The sequence below is a fragment of the Euprymna scolopes genome, chromosome 17 (assembly GCF_053919585.1).
Source record: "Euprymna scolopes isolate OS-2025 chromosome 17, ASM5391958v1, whole genome shotgun sequence".
Classification (NCBI taxonomy): Eukaryota; Metazoa; Mollusca; class Cephalopoda; order Sepiida; family Sepiolidae; genus Euprymna; species Euprymna scolopes.
In genome coordinates this window covers 106,772,923-106,798,169 of record NC_136498.1, presented here as the reverse complement: position 1 = coordinate 106,798,169, position 25,247 = coordinate 106,772,923, and the positions used below count along the sequence as shown (strand labels likewise).

General features: G+C 35.6%; 1 protein-coding gene across 2 annotated transcripts in view; it reads left to right on the top strand.

Moving 5' to 3' along the window:
* The first annotated feature begins 9,346 nt into the window (after positions 1 to 9,346).
* LOC145297083 (pre-mRNA cleavage complex 2 protein Pcf11-like) overlaps positions 9,347 to 25,247 on the top strand; it is a 27,656-nt gene continuing 11,755 nt past the window's right edge. The window contains exons 1-5 of one of the 2 annotated variants that reach the window (XM_080143311.1): positions 9,347 to 9,531; positions 13,371 to 13,494; positions 16,266 to 16,366; positions 17,794 to 17,945; positions 22,865 to 23,058. In XM_080143311.1, coding sequence (XP_079999437.1) covers positions 13,383 to 13,494; positions 16,266 to 16,366; positions 17,794 to 17,945; positions 22,865 to 23,058 — 559 coding nt within the window. In that variant the 5' untranslated portion in view covers positions 9,347 to 9,531; positions 13,371 to 13,382. Of the gene's footprint in view, positions 9,532 to 13,337; positions 13,495 to 16,265; positions 16,367 to 17,793; positions 17,946 to 22,864; positions 23,059 to 25,247 lie in introns of both variants that reach the window. The other variant, XM_080143310.1, reaches the window with a different exon arrangement.

Genomic DNA, 25,247 nt, shown 5'->3' with positions numbered 1-25,247 from the left:
AATTTAAATTAAATTTTTATGCCTTACTTTGTAAAATTTATAAAAGTGCGCTTTGAAGATAAATAAATTTCAAATTGAATCTTGTACCTTTATTTTTAAAGCCTATAGTAAAAACATTTTGTTTAACAATTTTCATGCCTTGGATGAAATGATTTTCTAACTTGTAATAGATATATGTATGTATGTATGTATGTATGTATGTATGTATGTATGTATGTATGTATGTATGCATGAATTTCTATAGGTATTTGAAGGCGCTAGTATGAGAGAAATATCAACTACGTCATACTCTCATTGTTCCTGAGTGTTTGTTCACCCTGAACAAGAATACGACGAAATAAAATATAATTATTGTGTCCCTCAAGAAGAAGAAAGACGGTTGGTGTTTCGCACGATGTGCCCGCATAATTAGTTAGCGCACTTGCTATATTTACAGCCAGGATTAATTTTCGGATTAGACTACCGCTTCATTCAGCCAGAGTGAGCAGAGGTCAACTGAGCTGACCGCTGACAACTGTATCGTTAGGAATAGGCAGCGTTTGCTGGCGACGGAACCAGCTTGGTGCCTGTCACGAGTTGATGGCCGGGTCAGTTGTGTTAAGATTCAATAGGGTTCCTGGAGAATCCTTTTCTGTTTGTGTGACATTACTAGCCATGTTTCCATGGACATGTCAATAATAAGTGATCGTTGGTTATGGTCTCATTTTTAATGGTTAGAGTAGATGAACGCGTCCAGTTGAGAGAGTGAACATGATTCAATTATTTTCAATTTAATTATGCGGACAATGAATGCTTTTTACAATATGTTCAAAGAAAACCGGGTGTCATAACAGTCAAGAAGAAGTAAAAAAAAAGAACTGGAGTAGATTTTGCCGTCCCAGCATTCACAGGGTGACGATCAGGGAGACATAAAAACAAAGCAAATACACGGTGTAACAGGCACTATACTCTTTCCCTCGTTGACAGGATCGAAAACAATATCTTTAGTAATTACGTCTGGTATTTACACCCATTTTTTTATGGAATTTATTTTTCAGGGAGACCCCGCGTTGCCCGGGATTGAATGATGATCAACGAATGTTTCACACTCCCATATCTTTACTGTAATCGAAATCGGCGAAACTGCTGATTTTCCAATCAAATCAGTTGTTTGCTTCTTCAAGTTTCACATGCCTGTTCGCAGGAACTTAGTCCACAATATGTTATAGTCTACATTGCACTGTAGAGAATCTAATAGCAATTTTATAAAATTATTCTATAACGGTTTCAATAAAGTTTTAAATGCAAAAGTCAAGCACTATGCTTCAGTTGTGCGTTAAAGAACAAATTCATATCAAACGCGCCCTTGTCATATCAAGAAACCTACTGTTGATTTATATATGCCTGACCTTACTGCTTGCACGGTGATAATGGCTTAAACTTTAAGTATATATTAAATTATAAAGGAAAAAAGGTAAATATCCTGGTTCAAGTGTGCTTTACACAGAATCATTCATTTCGAACGTGTCACTGTCATATCAAAGAACCTACTGTTGATTTTTATATACCATGCCTTTCCGCTTGTGTGATAATAAAACTTCTCAAATATACGTGTGGTGTAAGCTGTGGCGGGTGTTAACTTTGATCAGAATAACCTATTTCTTCTTTTATCGGACTATTTCGATTATCCATACTTATTGAAGACATCCCGAAAAAAAAAAACACCTATCTGAGAACACTGCCAGGCACATTAAGTACTTTTGTGTGAAATTTCATAAAGATCGCCCCAGTTGTTTCTTAGTCTATAGAGAACGAACTTTCTTACGCACACAGGCAAGCCTTTTTAAATGATAGCAGAGATATCAAAACTTATCCGTGATAAAAGTACGAGGTGCTTTTTATAAGTTTTCAAACTTTTTCTCGTATAAGCATTTTTATTGACAGTACATTGAGGGTGGAACGATAAAGCTGTTCCCTTAAGAAAACAACACTACAGCTTAATTTGAAAACGTTTATTGAAAAAATCAATTCAAGTAGCTTGTTTATATAGTAGAGCTTATATCTATTACATGTAGCCGCCTTCAGCCTCAATCACCGTCTCGATACGGGCCCAGAACGTTAAGTATGCATTTTCCACAAGCGCAGTAGGAGCTCAGCGCATATTCAGTGGATAGCGACGATCAGGCTTGTTTTGGTGTTGTGGGAGGTTATGCTGGTGATGTTCTCGGCGTAAGACCAAACGAAGTAGTCCAGCGAGTTCATGTCGGGGGAGGAGAGGGCCAGTGAGAAAAACTACACCAAAGACCATAGCCGTAGTTGGAAACTTTGTTAGGGTGTGCCGTCAAGCGTAGAACCGCCCGGTTTTGCAATTTGAAGATGCTGGCAATGGTCCTGTTGTCATAACTTGGATTAGTAGAGAACATGAGTTGTACAGTGGCGCATCTCCGATCTCGCTCGTTGAACATTGTGTCACTTTCAAATATAATAGAAGGCTCCTATCGCTCTTGAGATTTGTACACAACTGGCCAACTAGTAGATTGTCTGCAAAAAAAAAAAAGAAAGAAAGAAAACCGGTTTTCATGAAACAAAAATGGAACCTTGTCGTCTTTTCGAGAGTGACAATTTCATCGTTCCACTCTGTGCATCAAACTCTAGCCCCGTTCAGCGTAATCTTCTCCGGCTGCAATGCACTTGTACCGTTCCAACAACTTCTGGAAGGCCCCATGGTAGTCTTCTTGTGTGAGCGGGTCAATGACCATCGTCACAGCTTCTGTCATCTTGATAATTGTTTAATAACGACATCCTCTAAGGTTTTCCTTGAACTTAGGAAATAATTAAAAGTCACAGGGAGAAAATTCTGGACTATAGGGAGGGTGAGGAGCATAACAACGTCTTTCTTTCTGATCTTCTCTAAACACCATTAGAACAAACTTAGCGCAAATTATCCGCATTATCAGTTCCCACACTAATATCAAACTATGTACTTATTGTCTCTATAGATACACGACGATCCTTATCCATGAAATTCATTATTTGATAAATCAACTCTATTATTCTAACTTCCTTGCTCCTCCCACACCTCTCATTATCCCTCACGGACGCCCTTCCTTCCTTGAATCTTTTATGTCACTCAAAAACTGAGGATCGATTCATGCAAGATGTTCCAAAAGCAGTCTGAAGCATTCCATACGTTTCTGTGCCATTTTTTCCAAGTTTAAAACATTTTATTGCATATCGTTCTTCAAAAGTGTTCTCACGCCCAGATTGTATTTTTTAAATTCACCAGCTGTGACAATCAGGCTTTAGTAGGGGGTGGTTCAATTCCTGCTGTAGCTGTTCATTTGAACGTGAAATCATAAAAGATTTGTCAGTCATTTAGCTCAGAGACGTGTACCTTGGCTCGATCATGTGTGTCGGATGGAAGTTGGTCGCATCCCAAAGGACATCATATATGGCGAGCTGGTCTCTGGAACACGGACTATCGGACGGCCAACTTTACGCTACAAGGACGCCTTCGGGTCAAGATCAAAGTGTAGTATGTGTTCTTCAGATGCTACACTTCAATTTCTTGTTCTCTGTCAGTGGAGGAGAAATCCTTCACGACTGAGACAATTTTTATTTTTGTTCCTTTTCTCCACGTTAAAAAACGACCCTGATGTCTTACTCTGTCCCGTGGGGAGGCATTGTAAATAGGAACAGAGATCTGAAGACTTGTGACATTCAACCACAATATCATCCGATCGCACAGCCTGGCGAACAAACGTCAAGGACGACATTAAATTAGCAGAAAAGAAGAGAGAAAGACAACGTGAAGAAAAGAGAACCTACAGGCGAGAGACGATACAGTACACATCTACCATCCCAACAACTCCTACCGCTGACTATAACTGCAGCATCTGCCAACGTAGATGCTAATCTAAAATTGGACTATTTAGTCACAGCAGACGCTGTAGTAAACCAAACTAAGTGCAGAATGCCAGTGTCTCAAGAGACAGAAGGTTGCCAATCACTAAATAGGCGTGAATTGTTTGAACCGGGAAAATAAGTTTACCAATCCGGTTTAATATCGGTAAAATTGCTGATTTTCCTATCAAATCAATTATTTACCTGTTCTATTTTCACATGCCTGTTCGCAGGAACTTAGTCCACAATATATTGTAGTCTACATTGCACTGTAGAGAATCTAATGGCAATTTTATAAAATTATTCTATAACGGTTTCAATAAAAGTTTTAAATGCAAAAGTCAAGCACTATGCTTCAGTTGTGCTGTAAAGAACAAATTCATTTCAAACGCGCCCCTGTCATATCAAGAAACCTGCTGTTGATTTATATATGCCTGACCTTACTGCTTGCACGGTGATAATGGCTTAAATTTTAAGTATATATTAAATTTAAAAGGAAAAAAGGTAAATATCATGGTTCAAGTGTGCTTTACACAGAATCATTCATTTCGAACGTGTCACTGTCATATCAAGAAACCTGCTGTTGATTTATATATGCCTGAACTTACTGCTTGCGCGGTGATAATGGGTTCGATTTTAAGTTTATTTAAATATAAAGGGAAAAGGCAAGTATCATGGTCCAAATGCTTTACACATGAAAGGATTTAATCTAAAATCAATGTTTGCTATATCTTCTTTTATCTCTTGCTGATCGGTTTTTCGCTCTAAATACGAGTTTAATGGTATTAGTATTTGTTATGATATTGCATTTTGTTAAGTATTTAAACCTATAATATTAGGTTGCCCAGAAAGTTCTTATCGTTTTAAAAGGAAAGTTTTCTGGCGGCTCTTAAGAAGCCCAGAAAACGTTTACTTAAATCCCAGATGAAACTTAACATGTGTTACATATTTTTTTTTTTTTTTTTTGCTGACAAATCATTTCGAAATTATTTACTTTCAGGTAACCCTAATTAGAAGAAAATGAATTGCAATAATTTTCATGTTCGGGTAGTTAGACTTTTTTTAAAAAGAAAAAAAAAACAGGAGAAACTGCTGCTGTTAAAACTTTCAAAGAGATTCGTGGAATGTATGGTGACAATTCTTTAGGAGAATCAACTGCAAAATTCACATTGGGAAACACCAGTCTTGAGGATGACACTCGCAGTGGAAGATCCTCAATTTTTATTTTATTTTATTGATGTTTTGCAGAGAAAAATGAAGGAAAATCTAAATATGACAATTGCGTAAGAGTTGGGAGTTTTAAGAAAAATACAAATCATGATCATTGAATAAATATTGCTAATAAAGAAAATAAATCTTATTTCTATCATTTTTGTGTGCATAAAGACGTTCGCTCTTTCCAGACAACCGAATATTTTTATTGTATCTCTTGTTTGGCAATTTTTACTAATAAATACAGAGAGAGAGAGAGAGAGAGAGAGAGAGAGAGAGAGAGAGAGAGACAGACAGACAGACAGACAGACAGAGAGCGAGGGGGGAGTAGCGATCTCTAGAGCAAGACGTGTGAAACCAACAACATACAGTGGATAAATGTGAGTGTGAGATTGATCAGCTGATGGGTTATTTTTAAATTACCGGTTATTTATCTTCCTCCTATAGCGAAAAGATGTGACACAAGAGTCAGAAAATTAGTTTGAAGAAGAGACGGCCTGGTAGAAAGCACTCTGGCTTGCAAAAAAAACCCCAAAAAACACAAAACAAACAAAAAACATACTTGTGCAGTTCGCCGGTTTTCCCGTTAAGAGCGCCTCAGGATACTAACAATAAACTAACCTATCCATAAACGGTCAAAGACAAATCCTGGGGGAGTGGAATCCTTAGAACTGGACAGGATTAACAACATAGGGCAGTCAACATGGAAAAAGGTAATTTCAAAAATGCAATAAACTCTATTGGCTTTTATACTGAGTGTAAGTTGTAACTTTGTAAATTTATAATAATTAGAACAATAAAATGGAAACTACCTGACGTAGGCCAGAGGAATAGTTGGCCAAAATGTCGTGAAACAACTGAAAAAAGATAAGGATAACAGTCCGCAATAAATAAAATTAATAAATAATACTCACTCTAATAAGCCTACATGCCTACTACCACTCTTTTTTTTTTTTTTTTTTTTGCTCAACACACACTTCCAAACACGCAGCCAACGACGGGCACCCAGGTTAGTCTATAATATAAAGGGCAAGCATCTGTTTAAATGTCTGTATGTACATATGTTTGTATATCGCGCAAAAACTTTCGACAAAAGTGACGGATTTTTGCAAGATCGGTATCATTTGTAAGGTCGACCTTTCGGACGACAAATATCGAAAAACTAGCCAACAACATTAATTCCTTCACCCTCAATTGGGCTTTTTATCCTACAGGGAGGGGTAGCAAAAAATCGTCCCTTCCTTACAATTTGCTGAAACACGCAAGCGCAACAAACGTTATTTTAGGATTTAGTTTTAATATAACAAAAAACGACCTAATTTCGCTCACGACATCATAGACGAGTCGGTATAGCAACAGCTTCGTTATCGTAACGTTGCATGTTCGAACCTAGATATCAGATGCATTTTTTAAAGTTTTAATATTGAAACAGGGTTATTTATTTTTCGTTCGTTTTTTTTTTAATATTTCCATCACGTTCGCTGTTTTTTTTTTAATTTTTCCATCACATTCGCTGTTTTTTTTTTTGTTGTTTTTCCGATTTTTAAAGAAGTTTTAACATCGTTCGCTTATACTTTATTTTCCATTTCGTTTTGATTTACCCCCTCCCACACACCTGCAAACACCCGAGCAACGCCGGGTACCACCGCTAGTTCTTAATAAACAGGAAATGTAACTTTCGTCTTTGTCATTCTCTCTCTCTTTGTTATATGCATATTCCTCCGGCCCAACTCCCTTTAGTTTGATTCAAATACTTCCTTAAAGTTCGTTACGTATATCTGAGCATTTAGGCAAAGGGTAAGTCTCTTTTATAAACATGTCCACGTAATATACATTCGTGTTTATGTACATGCATATGCAAATTAGATGGCAGAATACTGAGTCTCTTCACTTTTATATATCAGTAATAAATAATGAGCCGACTTCGTTTTAATAATAATAATAATAATAATAATAATAATAATAATAATAATAATAATAATAAGCAACGGGACCTGTGGAAATTCCACAGCGGACTCTTTCATATGTAATATATTGATGATGACATGGAGCGTAAATGGAGACGTCTTGTAGCTCTTTTATTAAGACTGCAAAAGTATTTATTTACGCTACCAGGGACACCCGGCGTAGCCCAGTCGTAAACTACGCTTAAATATGATATTTTAATTCATGCAGATTTCGTATATATTATTATAGAGTTGATTTTTCTAGTGAGTTTTATATATTATAAAGTTCTGATTGAAAAAATTTTAAAAAATATATCCATATGACTTCGGTGCATCAGCTTGAATCGAAACCGAAAACAAAACTTACATATATATATATATATATATATATATATATATATATATGTACGTATGTATATATATATATATATATATATATATATATATATATATATATATATATATTTACGTAGTTTTTTTGTTGTTGAAAAGGGGTAGGGCCCCAAAACATGCATGTACGTAGATTACTGTTTAATATATATATATATATATATATATATATATATATATATATATATATATATATATATATATATATATATATATCAATTTGAGTTCCTTCGGTTATAATACAAAATCGACACGAAAACTTATGGAGGATTCTTAGTATAATTATTTATTTGAAAAGAATCGGAAGAGCATAATAATTAAACGACAGTCACTCGGAAGAAAAAAGATGTAAGCGTGACACACAAAAAATACACACGCTATCGTATTACTATATAGAGAGGATAATTAAAAAATAATAATGATGATGTTTGTAATAATAATAATAATAATAATAATAATAATAGCGACCGGTAAGGGAGAGTACTGACGGGGGCTTCGTTGGAAAAGTGCCAAGAGAATACCGGAACATTGGAGATGTTTTTTTTTCAATCAAAATCCCAGGAAATATCATCAAACGTTGCCAGCAAGAAGTCTATGGAAACCGACTGTTGCAATAACGCAAAGCCATTTGCAATAATTATCGAAAAAGCTGGAGATCATTGGGAAATCTGAGGAGACTTGTTGTTCCTATTTACAATGCCTCCCCACGGGACAGAGTTAGACACCAGGGTCGTTTTTTAACGTGGAGAAAAGGAACAAAAATAAAAATTGTCTCAGTCGTGAAGAATTTCTCCCCCACTGACAGAGAACAAGAAATTGAAGTGTAGCATCTGAAGAACAGATACTACACTTTGATCTTGTCCCGAGGAGACTTGTTGTTACTCGGATTCCCGGGAACACTACAGGTTATTGTCAGTTTACATCCGTTGGCGTTGGCCTGTTTGAGGAATCCTAGTGAGTAATTACTGCTGCTGCTACAGCTGCTGCTACTACTACTACTACTACTACTACTACTACTACTAATAATAATAATAATAATAAGCAGGGCAAGGACAACAGTATATTCTTTTCATTGTTGTGACTCTTGGGTGTGTATCTGTTGATATATACTTTTATATAGAGTTATGTGGTTCTCGGTTCATTAACTGCGTCTGTGTCGGATATATACTCGAGAGTCAATACAATGAAAAGAATATGCTGTTGTCATAGCCCTAATAATAAGTAAAGCGACCTTTTTTTTAGACGTGTAAGAATAGGGTCTTCACCAGAATGTCATATTTTTTTCTAATTTTGAATGAATTCAAAGTAAAGTAAAAAAAAAAAAAAAAAAAAGTGCTAGTAGTTGTGACCCAGCGAGTCACATATATGTCTACTATATTATTAAACGCATCATTTTTTTTTTTTTTTTTACTTTGACCTCGTTTGGAAAATTAGGTTTTCACAGGAACGTATTTACTTAAAAATGGACGAAGTCATAAAAGATGCTCTTGGAAAGTTCGGAAAGAACTAAAAGTAGACTTTCCAACGTCACCCATTTTTAATCAGCTGATACCCTTCTCTATATCTCTTCTGCCTTGGGGGGGGGAATCGATTTTTAACTGAACAATAAGTCGTGACCATCGGTAACCCTGTTTTTCCTGTAACGATTTAACAATAGAAATAAATAGCAAAAACATCAGAAAGCCGAAGAACGTCAAGCCCGTGAAGGGAAGAACATTCTGGCCTTTAAAAAATTGCCTGGACAGCCCAATCGGCATTTCCGGTAAGGAGCGCCTCAGGCGGTAAGTAGTAAACTTACTCTACTCGAAAGACCAAGAGAGTATGGCACCCCTTGAACCACCCAGAAACACGCACGGTCATTTCCTACTCACAATGATCAAAGCTCTGTATAATAATAAAAAAAGTTCGTTCATGTTTCTGACGTCACAATATATCTTCGAATCAAGTAAATTACGAATGACATCACAAATACGCCGTGTTTGATCGATGAACCTTTTTATGAGCTTCAATAATGTTAATCTAGATGAGCATTTTTTTATGTATAGATGAGGTGCTTTTGAAATGAACATGACCAATTATGTTTCGGTGTAACCATTAAAAGGTAATTGTTATTAATGTTTTTTCGATTTTGCTTCAAATAGTTTTTTTTAGTTAGAAAATGTTTTACTTATATTTTATAATTACATTTGGTTGGTCTTCATAGCACGCAAAACAACATCTGTAAGTTCATTCCCTTTCTCTCTCTCTCTCTCTCTCTCTCTCTCTCTCTCTCTCTCTCTCACACACACACACACACACAGACACAGACGTGATGTTTCTAGCCTCAGTCTTCCTTATAAAGACTACTATCGCATGTGTTTGTCAGGATTGTTTGCACGCCTAAAATAAGACGGTTTATTATTATTATTATTATTATTATTATTATTAGTAGTAGTAGTAGTAGTAGTAGTAGTAGTAGCAGCAGCAGCAGTGGCTCACTGGGAGTCTATAATTTCATTGGCTCACGCATTCTCTCTCTCACAGACGTGATGTAGTTAGTCTCAGTCTTCTTTATAAATACTATTATCGCATATGATATTCAGGAATGATTGCACGCCTAAAACTAAGACATTTTATTCTTCTTTTTCTATTATTATTATCATTATTATTATTATTATTATTATTAGTAGTAGTAGTAGTAGTTACTCACTAGGAGTCTGTAATTTCATTGGCTCATTCTCTCTCTCTACCTTACTCCCCTCTCCCCCCCTCTCTCTCTCTCTCTCGGACATGATGCTGCTAGTCTCAATCTCCTTTATAAATACTATGTTCTTCAGGATTGTTTACACGCCTAAAAACAAATCGTTTTATTATTATTATTATTATTATTATTATTATTATTATTATTATTATTAGTAGTAGTAGTAGTAGTAGTAGTAGTATTTACTCACTAGGTGTCCTCGCACAGGACATCACCAACGATCGCTAACTGACAATAACCTGTGGTGTTCCCTGGAGTCTGAGTGACAACAAGTCTTCCCAGATTTTCAGTGCTCTTCGCTTGAATATTCCCTGCTTCTTTTGTTCCAGGCCGTTTGATTCGTTGGTCTAGTGATCTCCATCAATTCGGTGTTTTGAGACCTCATTATAATACAGATTCTTATTCCAGTAGCTTCTCTCCAAGAACTGTAGGTTTGCGGAATTATTTTCCTCCCGACCGTTTTTCTTCTACCTTATACACTTGACGTATTCAAGACTAAAGACAATAGACATATCCTGTCTTTAGGATAATTATCGTTTGATTTTGTTAGCGTCTTACAAGTGGCTTTATGTCTTGTCTGGAGATATTTCCATAAAAAAATACATAATCAAATTGTTGACATTTTCACCCACTTGATAGTCTCTGAATCCAGTAATTGGGTGTGCTTATAGCGTAGACGTTTTTCCTATTCAACACTTTGAGATTGGCAGCAGAGGTATTTGTGCAGATTTGTAACCGGACGTATCTAAGTGCCCGCTTGTCTTTACCCGGAACATGACTGGGGTTTGCGTGTAATTTAACGTAAGACGCCGAACAATGAGCAGGCGACTTTTGGATAAATATCGGAAGAGAAAATAAACAATTGGAACACTGTTCCGCGGGCATGCTTCCCGGCTAAATACAACATAGTAGACTTCAAATGTAGACAAGTTACTGTTAGGTCGTTCTCATAAATAAACAAATTCCACTCATTTTACATCATTAACAATTACTTCATTACCACTTGACATTCATTAATCCTTATCCTCGAGTAGCCTTCGGGCCTTAATAATCAATGACCCCTAAGTAAAAAGAAAACACAAAAAGCCAAATGTTACATGGTAGCATGGGGATTAATAGCATTATAGATTTATAATTGCTTGAAAAAAAAAACTGCAGACGGCCGAAGTAGTTTTTGTATCGAAATACGAAATCAACCGCCCCCCCCCAAAAAAAAATAAAATGCATTACATATGCCGTTAGATTCGTCAGTAAGCAACAGATATGTCTAGAGGTGCACAAACCTTTTAAAGTTTTCTTTTGCCAAAATAAATAAATAATAAACAAACAAAATAAATATATATTATTATTTTTTTTTTTAGAATAATTTGAGATGAGGCTTCATTTTTTTTACAGACTACTATCCTCATCTTCATAGTTATTTCTCTTGTTTCACCATGTTTCGGCCAACTCATCCGCTGGCCTTCGTCAGGTAATTAATTGCGACGGGATTAAAATGCTGAGTCTTGTTACTGTATCCCCAGCAATTACTGCCTTTCATAATTATTGTTGTTATTGCTTCACCGGTGGCGCAGTGGATAGAGGCGTTGTGTCTCTACGCTTCCAGGTGAGCATTGTCTGAAGACAGCGTTTCAATCCTACCCAAAGCATGTCAGAGGATTAGTTGGCCAAAAACGTGGTGACAAAACGACAACTATGAAAGGCAGTAATTATTCGTTGTCGTTAAGAGATAGTATACGAATTTGAAAATGAGCAACATTAAAAGGGCATTATTTTTCATAAATGGAGAGTGTTTGAATTTTACATTTTTTAACAGAAAGATTTTTCAATGTATTAGTCAAATTGTGTTAAAATTAGAGAAAGATATCAACAAAAAAATAAAGAATCTATTCAAGTTCAAAACCCATCAGTGACTTTTTGGACAGCCCATATAACAGAGAGATAAAAGTTTTAATAGGAATATATAACACTTTTGACCTGGAAAATGCCGGGTCGCCTTGGTTGTGATCAAATAAATCTTCTGGCCCTGTCGGTGGGGCATTAGAATACGCTGACTGCCCCCCTGCAGAGGGTAAAAGTCCCTCAATGGGGGTCCTGGATATGACCTTAAACTATATCCAGTGGTAAGGCCCCAGCTGGCGGGCCTTGGGGAGTGTGGAGCCACCCTTTAACTACCATTGCTCCCAGGTCCGCTCTGACCCAGAGTTGTAGTACCTGTTAGGGTCCCAACTATGGGTTAAATAGAAACCGACGTGAAAACAACAAATATATTCTATTAAAATTTTTTTTCTTGAATCTTTGGATTCGGCATTAAATAACCCGAAAAGGGTTAATATGCCGTAAAACAAAAACCAACCAAACCAAAATAAATCTTCAATATCAGTATGATGAGATATATGTAGTGAATCTTTATCGCTAGAGTTCTGGACTCGAACGAATGATAACCACCAAAACAAACGCATTGGTGTAATTAACAATTAAAAGTCCATCAACAAAAATATACTACAGAAAGTTTACGTTAGATTTTACGTTCATAACTTCCGTTAATAACTGCTAAGAAGGCTTGGAACTTGTACAGTGTAACCAAGACATTAAAAAATTAAAATATTGAAAAAAGGTTATATTGCACGTATCCGTTATGGAATGAAGTTCGCCGAAAAAAATTCACTTAATTTCATCAAATAGTTTTTTTTTTTTTGTTTTTTTTTGTTTTTTTACAGGGACAAAACAATTTGCTATGATACCGAGGAAAAGGTTCGATTTTTAGGAGGAAAAGCTATTAATAAATATAGGGAGGGAGTGTTGGCGCTTTACATGGGGTTATCTCCCCGTGGCGTATTCTTAAATTTCCATAATGGCTGATTTCAATGCGCTCTCATAAAAACGTGTTTTTCTGCTGTAAAAAAAATTACTTGGATCAAATTAAATGAATTTTTTTTTCGGATACGTACAATATAACCTTTTTTCGATATTGTCATTTTTTAATGTCTTAATTAAACTGTACAAGTATCAAGGCTTAGTTGTAACTTATTTATTTACTCATCCGAATGAGTCTATTTATTTCTGAAATAGTTCGATCTATTCATTTCTGAAATAGTTCGATCATGTTAAAAGTTAAAATATCTTCGAATGCGTATTTTAAATAATTCTGTTATTTGATTTCAAAGCTTTGAAAGAAAAAACGAAATCTTATTTTCAAGTCGAGTGTTATCATGCCAAACGAATCGAGATTTCCAAGAATTGTCAACCGACTCGGAGAAATTCAACCGACAAGCAGCAGTGAGCTTTCTACGCACATGACGGCAATCACACCAATACAAAACAGTAAGTTTTAATATATATATATATATATATATATATATATATATATATATATATATATATATATATATAGCTACTTAATTTACTCACATAAAATCAATATACGAAAGTATAGATTTATGCATAAACTTTAAGTATTTACTTCAAAAGTGCTCAATACGTAGGTAGAGCTAGTTAGTAATTTATAATATATATATGGCGATTAAGCTACACTGAATATTCGGCGTTTCATCCACTCTAGGACTCCTCAGGCTTATGTGCGAATTCTGTGGTTGTTTATCGTTTTTATATCGTTTTTATATAAAAACGATAAACAACAACAGAATTCGCGCATAAGCCTGAGGAGTCCTAGAGTGGATGAAACGCCGAATATTCAGTGTAGCTTAATCGCCATATATATTTTATACATATATATATATATATATATATATATATATATATATATATATATATATATATATAATTTAACCTCTCCATATATTAAGATCTGTATTTTTATTCCTTGACTTTTAATTTTATTTTTAAAAATTGTCCCCCATTTTATGAACACAATAATGTTTTGTTTTGTATTCATGACTAGTTTGCATCTAACGCTGTTTCAATTAATTCCAATACCAGCAAATTCATAGCTTCGTGTTTATATCCATTTGCTAATGTCTTTCCTCTGATGAGAAATGGAAGCCCTGTCAGAATTTCGCAGTTGGGGTTCATTAGGCGAGTAATTAGAAGATACTGTAATGTGCATCCAGGAGACAAGCGCCCGCGTGTTTGTGTGTTGTGTGGGTGCGTAAGAGAGACGGACGAAAAGGAAAGACTTTCCTCGGGGCTGGCTCGGCGTCGCCGACCGAAAATAAAGAAAGAAAGATCAAGATGGCGGCCGCCGTCTTTTGTAAAGGATGATATCTCGCAAAGTCACATGAATTCTCGCAATATGCAAATTTAGCCGGCCTGCAACGTCCATAAAAACGGGTGATTTAAAGACGTGGGGAGAGCGATGATTGACTTGGTCGGGAATCGTGTTGCTGTTACTTCTCGTGCCGTGTGGGTGTGAGCATATCTTACCGTTGTTGGGACCGTTCTGAGTAACCGATTGTTGGGTCCGTTCTGAGTAACCGTTCGCGTCCGTCTAGGTACCTTGCTAGTTGGATTCCGTGCAGAACCGGTGTTTACTGGTTATTGAATTGCTTTACGTTGCTGCAACATTACACATCTACAGAGGGCGCAGTACTTTTAAAGGATTTTCCTTATACATCTACAGAGGGCGCAGTAATTTTAAAGGATTTTCCTTATACATTTTCTACAGATACCTCCTCTTAAAAGGAGTATATAAATTTTAGGCGGATGAACCTCCTCGAACTGCACAGTCCTAGGCAGATACCTTCCTCAACAGGGAACAAATCGTTAAAATGTTGAGTGTTATTTTTACAACGTTTCGGCCGATGTAACCTCGGACGTTTTTCATGTGTATCTGTTCGAAATCGGAAATCTTTGTGTTGGATTCGGGAATCTTGAAACGAAAGCCTTTTACTTAATCTACTTCGGTAACATACTCTCGTCTCGCCTGTCATAACTGGGTAGAAGTAATATTTAATCTTCAATTGTGTTTTCAGTGTCGCCTGCGCTGAGGATTGAGACGTCAACTTTAAGAAGAGTGTTATAAAAAGATGTCCGACGTTGACAAGATACACCTGAAGAAAGTCGGAAGTTACATCGACCGAAACGTTGCGAAAAAATAAACCCCACTTAAGATAAGAACAGTAGTCAGCAGAATCCAACAAAAAAAAATGTGAACAACTAATTCTCATTGTTGTGTCCGGAGAAATGGGTTGTCGGAATTATTGAATATTTGAATGAAAAGTAAACAATATCATTTTAGGTTAAATACTATTTATTACAGTCGAAGCACAAATCATATTTACAGCATGATATGCATGTGTTAGCGCAGCCACCATTTTGTCTATTCTCTCTGGAACTCTCTAGTCTTTTTCTTTTCATCTATATAAGGGCAATAACTCTTACTTCCTTTATTAGAGTTATTTCCCCTCTAGCTTTTGATCGCTATAACTGATACATAATAACAACATCACTTTCACTTAAGATGTTGGCAATCTTAACATGGTCCCTCCTATTAGTATCCAATGTCTTTCTAGAAAGAATTTTGACTAGAAAAATATCGGGAAAACCAATGCCGACAATAAAATATTTGGATTCATATGATATAATGATGATAACACAAAGTTATTGGGATTTAACGATGCTATATTTTTCAGTGTACATTACATATACATAATAGTCATCTCTCATGTTAAAAAAAAATTTACAGTTTAGGTAAAAAGAGAAAGATTTTATCAGTGTTATTTCCCCTCTAGCTTTTGATCGCTATAACACTCAACTCAAAAAATGGTCCATACTTTGTTCATTTGATGCCAAAGGAAAAACCTGGCCAGAAGTAGTATGCTGCTAGAGATTGTTTCCGGTTTCGTCATAGCAAACGTAATCATTGTTGAGTGTTAAAACGTGGCCATCGAATGACAGATTAAGGTAGATCACCATCACTTATTTCAGATACACTGAGTATGTTAACGAAAAATACAGAAAACAAAACTCTAATTTCCATAATTATTTACAAAAGACATCTACATTGAGTTATAAGTATTTTAAAGTGTTTTTATGCAATTAACATTTCACCCCATTAGTCCTATTTACAAATACGTTTCTTTCGTAAATGCAATTAGAAATAATGCAATACGCTTTTATCTCATAATTAAAAACAGATCGCTGTGAAAACATCCATCATTTCCCAGCATTTCTGCACACAGCTCAAAGTGAAACGAATAAAGTTGCCAATCCCGTGTATCAAACACCTTACACTCAGGTAAAGAAGAAGTATTAATATTGTTAATTCCCCTCTCTCTCTCTCTCTCTCTCTCTCTCTCTCTCTCTCTCTCTGACACTACACACACACACACATATATACATATATATATATATGTGTGTGTTTAATTATTATAGTAAAAAAATAATTATGACAGCCCCTTTAAGAAATCCGTTTCTTATCGTTGAGCACTTTCAGTTGAATTAATGTCGGTCAATTTAGCTCTTATGCATAGATCATCGTATAACGATTAGATCACTGTCTGACTGACGTAAATGAACATTTAAAATTAAAATGTTTAAATTCAACGTTATTTCACGCGGTTAATGGTAGCCGAATTGATACGGTTTTCGCTAATCGAGCCAGAGATGTCTCGTGTTGCGGGGTTCGAATCGTTCGACTGGTGTTAATCGTGACACCCTGGACTGAAGATTCCCGAAATGATTAAACACTAGTGTCTGTAGGTGTTTAATTATTATAGTAAAAAAAATTATATATATACATATATATATATATATATATATATATATATATATATTAAATTCAATTTTTACCCCCAAACCAGGCACAGTGCCGCTTTGATGTAGTACTATTGGGGACATAAGTTGCAGGGATATTATGACAGGAGATAAGCAGCAATATGTCTGTTCACATTACACTTGAACTTCTGCATGTCAGTACAGTTGGAAAAGCAGAATCCCGGAAAGGAGTTCCAAAGCCTAGCAGTTCTGGTGAAGAAACTATTGGAATAGAAGGCTTTCTTACATCTAGTGATATCTACTGTGAAGGGGTGGGACTTTTCTGCTTGTCGGATTTGTCGGAGGTATTTACGTCATGGGGGTACAATGGCTTGTAGTTCGTCGAAGAATTCACTATTAAAATACTAGTAGAACAGGCAGAGGGATGCAACATCTCGTCGATGGGACAGAGATTGAAGCTTAGATGACAGTTCAGGACCTATCAGGTTGGCGACTCTCTTTTCTACCCTGTCCAGGAGTGAGAGACAAGTAGCAGATGCACTAGCCCAAATGTGACAGTAATACTCCATACATGGGCGAATGGTGGCTTTATAGATGTACAATTCTTCTTAACTTCTTGCTTTGATTGAATAGACTTGCTCTGTCAGCCAACACAAGAGAAACAAAAAGCCGTACGGTGAAATGTAGCGACCCATCCATCTTCCAGAGAATAACCATCCATCTTCCATCACGAGCAACAATAGCACAGGGCGAAGGTACCTCACTATGTTGGGAAATGAAATCTAACCAATTATTAGTACTTGGGCCATTATTGAAGATTTTATTTTCATATGAAAGATGGGGCTCTTCAACACTTAGTTCTTAGCATATGAAACATTTCTAGTCATTGTACACATTGACCGAATCATCTTGTAATGACTTCTTTTTTTTTTCATTCTCTTATAAAAGGAGGCATATGGTGGATTATTTCCGCCTTCCTTACACGGCGAATGCTCCACGGAGAAAAATAACTGGGAGATTTCTTCCCAACAAATTCCACACATTTCTGAGAAAAACAACCGTTTGATGATGCCCAAGTTAAACAAAGCCTATCTAAAATTGTAAGTTAAATGTATTATACCACATTTGTTCTCTCTTTCACTCTGTATTGGGATGCAAATGAAAACGAGGCCCTATATGAAATTTACGTTTCTGAATTTTTGAGATGAGGATTGGTTATTCGTATTATTTGGATTCATTGTATTACTGTTCTCATCTTGAGTATCATTTATGTAAACCCCCGAAATGTTTCTGTCGAGCTCGGGAATTTGGACGGAATGTCGAACGGAACCTTTATTTACTTCGCGGGGGTAGCATGCTCTTGTTCCGTCAGACATGAGTAACTCGCAATTGTATTTTTCAATCGTCGATACTGAGAATTGAAACTTCCAGAAGAAGGTCACTGTTACAATTGGTTTTTTCCAAGTAATCTAATCACTACGACACGGGTCCTTGCGGACAAAGAAACGTTCTCGAGTTCGACAAGACACACCTAAAGGAGGTCGGAGGTTACATCGACCGAAACGTTGTGCAAGTAACACTCTAAATAAGAGTAGTTCGATGAATCCAAATAATACGTATACGAAACTTGTCTTGAATAAAATTTCGTGAAAAATGAAATTGTGGTATGAAGTGTCTATGTTCATTATACATGAATTAGACACGGACTTCCATCTAGCAGACACGGACATCCATTAGACACGGAAATCCATGTTGTAGACACGGACTTCCATCTAGCAGACACGGACATCCATTAGACACGGACATCCATCTATTATACAGGACATGCATAAAACACGGACATCCATCTCTTAGACAGGATATCCATTATTCATGGACATCCATTTATTAGACACGGACATCTATAAACACGGATATTCGATTAGACACGGACATCCATCTATTAGACACGGACATCCATTATTCATGGGCATCTGTTTATTAGACACGGACATCCATTATTCATGGGCATCTGTTTATTAGACACGGACATCCATTATTCATGGGAATCTGTTTATTAGACACGGGCATCCATAAACACGGACATTCGATTAGACATTGACATCCATTTATTAGACATGGACATCCATTATTCATAGACATCCATTTATTAGACACGGACATCCATTTATTAGACACGGGCATCCATAAACACGGACATTCGATTAGACACGAACATCCATCAATTAGACATGGACATCTATTATTCATGGGCATCCATTTATTAGATACGAACATCCATTATTCATGAACATCCATTTATTAGATACGAACATCCATTATTCAGGAACATCCATTTATTAGATACGAACATCCATTATTCATGGACATCCATTTATTAGATACGAACATCCATTATTCATGAACATCCATTTATTAGATACGAACAGCCATTATTCATGGGCATCCATTTATTAGATACGAACATCCATTATTCATGAACATCCATTTATTAGATACGAACATCCATTATTCATGAACATCCATTTATTAGATACGAACATCCATTATCCCTGAGTGGCCTCCGGGCCTTGATAAGTGGTAACCTCCATGTAAAAAAAAATAAATGAATAAAAAATGGGGTATGAAATAATAGAATAATTTAATATGAATAATTATAATGGAGTCAAATTAGTTTCAATTGTTTTAAAATGCATTTTTATACTATATACTAGCAGACCGCCCGGCATTGCCGCTGTTTTAAACTACGCTTAAATATATTTTCATTAATGCAGATTTCGTATCTATTATTATATTATATTGGACGCAATATATAGTAATGATTTAAAAAGTTTTAAAAAAAATGGCTCGCGCGCCACCAGGGAGAATCGAAACCAGAACGTTTAGCTTACGATTTATTTTTTCCTTTGACGTTAACGGCAGTACTATGAAAATATGGTTACTGCAAAGCAAAAAATTAAAACATGAATTAATAGCTATTACGTTACGCTAAGTGCATATTCTTAATTCCGTCGCTCGACCTTTAGCTGGCAAATTTCATTTTTTTTTAATTTTCACATTTTGCACGGAGTTTCTCTGGCTAAAACTCAAATATCAAGTTTCGCATGGATTCAAATACCCTATATATTAAGTTTAATATCTGTAGACCAAAAAATGACAGAGGAGTTTAGTAAGCAAAACTTTTTTAATAAAAATATTATACGCATGCATAAATATATATAGAAAGAGTTTTGTGTTTACTATAACCTTTTTACGCAAATATTACGCAAGTATAAATCTAAATTAACCATCGTAGCCGTATAGCGAGTATATATATATATATATATATATATATATATATATATATATATATATATATATATATATATATACGGATATCTATTAAACAGATGTGTGTTTCTATAATGAGTCTCTTTTAAGTTAGGAGTACCAACGTTCTGATATTTGATTCGTCTGTTGGGTGTTGATGTGTGCATACATAATTTAACAGTTTATAGAAATCGCTGTCGGTTGGAACACCAGCAAAAACATACCTCACATCTTCTTTCCCTGCGTCTCTTCGATGCGTCCTCAAATTGAAGGTGCTCCTCTCCAAAAGTGAAAATGCTCAGAGGAAAATTATATTTTCAGATTATCATTTATTCTTTGCTGGGTTCTTTTCCAGAGTTGGCACGATTTGTATAAAATTACATTTTTCTAAGTCGCCATTTTCTGACTTCCATGGGCGTCCCGTCATAAAAAACCCGTCCGTCTTTAACGCGTTGCGTATCGAAACTGATCCCCCACATCTACATTTCAAAATCTATATTTTTGCATTACGTGATCACTACATGTAGCCTAAAGATCTTTGCTGGGTATTTTGTCACGTATTTTTGCTTATATTACGGTTAGCCTTAATTCCACGTTTCATATTAACATCAAGTTTACATTCCTGACAATTATTAAATGTAAATATTTCAACTTAACATAACTTTCCACATTTTAAAAATATTTCTATTTTACAATTATACTTTTACCAACAATAATAATCGACTATTTAATTTCAATCATACTAATCGATCATGTTATGATTTCCGGTGTTTTCCGATTGGCTAACAAAGTAACAGTACTAAATATTCATTACATATAAAAAATAATTTTACATAATCAGATGAAAATTATAATAATAGTAATCCGCTTCCAGATATGGCTTTTTTGTCAGAGAAAATATCAGTAAACAACAACGACACTGATAAAATGAAGTGAATATACACTTTTTATAAACAGGTTCAACAATTAAACAAAGATGTAAAAAGAAAGTAGGATAAAGAGTATATAATATATATATATACCAGTAGTCACCGGGAGGAATTCTACACGATCCACAGATTGTGTGATGTAAGCGACCGTAACTGGTTCATACATACATAGATCTTACGTAGTCTTGATAATATCCGCTTCATAAATAATAAAGCCTCCCCTTCAAAGTTCGTTCATTCTGATTGGCTGAGCTCTGATAATTCTTATATTCAGAAAGCCAGTTCTTCACTTTATAAACGAACGGTTACTAATATTAAAATATGGCGTTGTTTAGACACATATGTCGCCCGGCATCAAGTCAATTTAATGCATAGGTCATTTCAGTCATTTCAGATCGAAAAATACAAGAGAGAGAAAATCATAAAACGAACGATCAATAACCAGTTTACTTGCTTTCTTTTACAAAGTTTAAAACACGCTTCCCACTATAGGAATCTCTTCCGTCGTCCTCGACAAAACAGCAAGAAAAAACATTACACTGCCCTTACGATTGAGTTTTTTACCATACAGATTGGCATTCTGTTCTCTTTATTTGTTTTTGTACTCCAGTTTACCTATTGTTTTTCGCAAAATTTAGCATTATGATTTCTTCTAGAACATTTAAAACAAACAATTCATTGGAACAGTCTCCTTTGTGCGTGTGTGTGTGTGTGTGTGTATTGTGTGTGTGTGCTTGCATACAATACAAATAAATCTAATAGTGGCTTTGTAGTTGTAGGACGGCCGTTTTCTTCAGTTCTACGGAGTCTACCCGCCCAGTAATCACCCGAAGCGTGTGGAAAAGCGATGGATCTGCTCATGCATTTTAGGTAGGCTAAAGTGCATTCATTAAAGTAAGCTAGCCTCTCAAAAATCAAATTTTGTTTCTAACCTCTTGGCAAGGAGATAAATAAAATTATATATGTATACGAAATGAGAGAGAAAGGGAGACGGGGACACAGAGAGAAAGAGAGAGAGAGAGAAAGAGAAAGAGGAAAAAATGATGGACAAAGTCACATAGATCGATAGATAGTTTGCACATCGTATAGTGTCTACAAAGGAGTTACTCTTCCCCCTTTCTCTCTCTCTCTCTCTCTCACTGCACGTATTTTCCTTCGCAAATAGTGTTTATTTTAGTTTGTGCATGCGTGTGTTTGTATGCGTGTGTTCAGTTGAGCATCTAACTAAGTTTCTGTAACATCTGAGACCGTGATAACATTTCGTCATCTTCTTCTTCTTCTTCTTCTTCTTCTTCTTCTTCTTCTTCACTTTCTATTTTTTAGTTATCAATTCATTTGTGTTTCGGTTTCTTCTTTTTTATTTCTAATTTAATTTATTTGCGTCGCGATTAGAGCACATACACAAACATATGTAAACACTTTTTGGAAGCGAAAGGAGCTTTGTAAATAATCTGTACTCTCAATAATAATAAACAAATCATGCCATGAGAACTGAATGTAATCTGATAATCCTACCTAAAAAATATCGCAGTCCGTTTTCTGCAAAAGCACCGTTAAGATATGTACATGGACTAAAATACGATTTGCTCCTTCTAGCCAGAGTGAAGAACCGTGATACGAATAAACACCTTATTTTGTTTACGTTTATGACCCCGAGCAACGTCGGGTAGCCCTGGTAGTATATAATATAATGGAAAAAAAACGTACAATATTAGTAATAATGTTAGTAATTCTCAAAATTATTTGTAATTGCGAGGACTGTCTACTTTATTCTAACCCAGGTTTAACCAAAATCTCGTGGACATCATGTGCAGCGGCAAACAGTGCTCAAACTGCGGCAACCGTTTCAAAGTCGGTGAGATAGGCAGACATTTGGACATGCACTTTCAAATGAACAGCGCCCGACGCCAGGCCTACAAGCCGTGCCGATCATATTATGAAACTATTGAACAATTCTGTGGTGAAAATCACACGGGTAAATAGCTCCTCACCTCTATTCTAATTTCCCTTATTCAGCTGGAATCAAACATATATAATAACACATTCATATATATATATATATATATATATATATATATATATATATATATATATATATATATATATATATATATATATATATTGTCGTTTGAAAATTGAAACTTTGCAAGTATGAGATATAGGTAAAATAGTTTCGTTTGTTTTCTTTCCTCATAAGGGAAATGGTTTCCATAATGTTGTAAAGTGTTTTTATTCAATAAGTCTGAAGAAAGGCTGTTCCTGTGAAAATTTTCAAACGACATAATGTTTGAATTTGTCCGAATAGTTTTGAAACAATTGTAACTAACGATGAAATATCCTATTTGTTGCTATCAACCCATTCTTTGATGTCTTTGTTTTTGTTAAAACAATATATGAATGCTCAATTATGAAATATGATAATTTTGTAGCTTACAGTTTAAGTAATCTTTTTTGGCTTAAAATTTATTGGTATATGAACGATTACGGAATTATATAAACCTAGTCAAATTCGGAATACTACAAGTAAGACTAATGATTTATTTAATATATGATATAATATATGGATAAGCCTGACGAATTCTCACAAGATTGAAGCGCGGAATATTCTGTGTAGCGTTTGCAATTTTGTGTTGGCTGTCGAATAAAATTTTAGCAGTACAACAGTAAATTATTTTTCTGTTTTTGAACGTCCATTGAACAAACAACTGATCCTGAAGAAATTGCAAAACAGTCTACACACATATTTAGTGAAAATGTGATTCAGAAGTTTCTTAGATGTCAGTTTAACAACACATAGGCCCCAACAACAAAGCACAAGTAGTATGCCCGGCAGCATAAGGTAAGGAATTGTTTGCCATAGTTTACTAATTGTAGAACTATACAGCTACAACGACATAAAGTCTTAAATCGAATAGATAGTCGGTGTTGATTCTGTGGTTTCTTTCGAATAAAGTTATAGACATCATGGCTCCCAAAACCTTACCATAGTATTTGGTTTGGAGTTGGAAGAAGAGATGCTAAGGGGACAAATCAGAGAAATTAGATTATTGGTGGCACGTTGCATTCACCACGTGGAAGCTACATTGATCAGTAAGGTGTCGATATAACCAAACTTTACTAAAATAATTTTAGGATTACAAAAAGAAATATATTGAATTTACCAAAGATGCAGACAATAAGCGTAAAAATGGCATTAAATCAACCCCCGAACAAAATCGGGCTATACTGCTAGTTTATAATAAAAGTGATAACTTAAAAACAAAAACAAAAAACTACAATATATGTTAATACAAGTAAGTACGATTAAAATGCTCAGAGTTTAAGTCAAAGCTGAAATAAGGAAAAAACATGTTTGCAATACACCTATGTTTGCGATATTAAGACAAATAGATTTCAAGATAACTAATCATTGGCTTTGCAGAACTGTCTCGACCTGTATTCTCCGTTTTGGGTCTCTCGCCTCTCTTTTCTCCCTACTCTTTTTATTTATATCACTTTGACTTGTTGACCTTTTTCTCGTCAGCTTGATTTATTGTTTTGCAACTCTCTGGGTCAGAGTTCCCGTGTCGATTGCCCTGATTACCTTATTTTCACCAGCTTTTGTTTATTGTACCTTTTGCTGGTTTTGGTCTAACCCATTTTAATATCGGTTAGCTTTCCTGGCCGATTGAGGTAATATTGACGCATTTCAGGCACCACGGATATAGATCGCTTTAAATCCCGGGATTTCTCATTGTGTTCTTTTGATTGCCCTGACACACCTCCGTAACACTATTACAGGTCACCTTATTCCTGGGATTGCCCGGACACCTCTCCATAGCTCTATTAGAGGTCACCTTATTACTGGGATTGACTTACTGTGTTCGTTGACTGCCCGGGCACCTCTCCATAACAGTAACATCACTTGGAGAAGGTGCGCCGTTCCTTATAAAAGCCGGTTTTGGTTAGCTATACCGAGGAAATCTTGTTTGTGTCCTAGGGAAAAGTGTCGTCATGCCAGGTTGTCCTGAAAACCCCCCGTACGGAAAGGCTTTATACACTCACCTATAGTGTCTAGTAGGCATTCAAGTTCTCGCGTTTAGGCCTTCTTTCTCTCTAGTACCCATTCAAGTTCTCTCTAGTACCCATTCAAGTTCTCTCCAGTAGGTAATCAAGTTTTCTCCA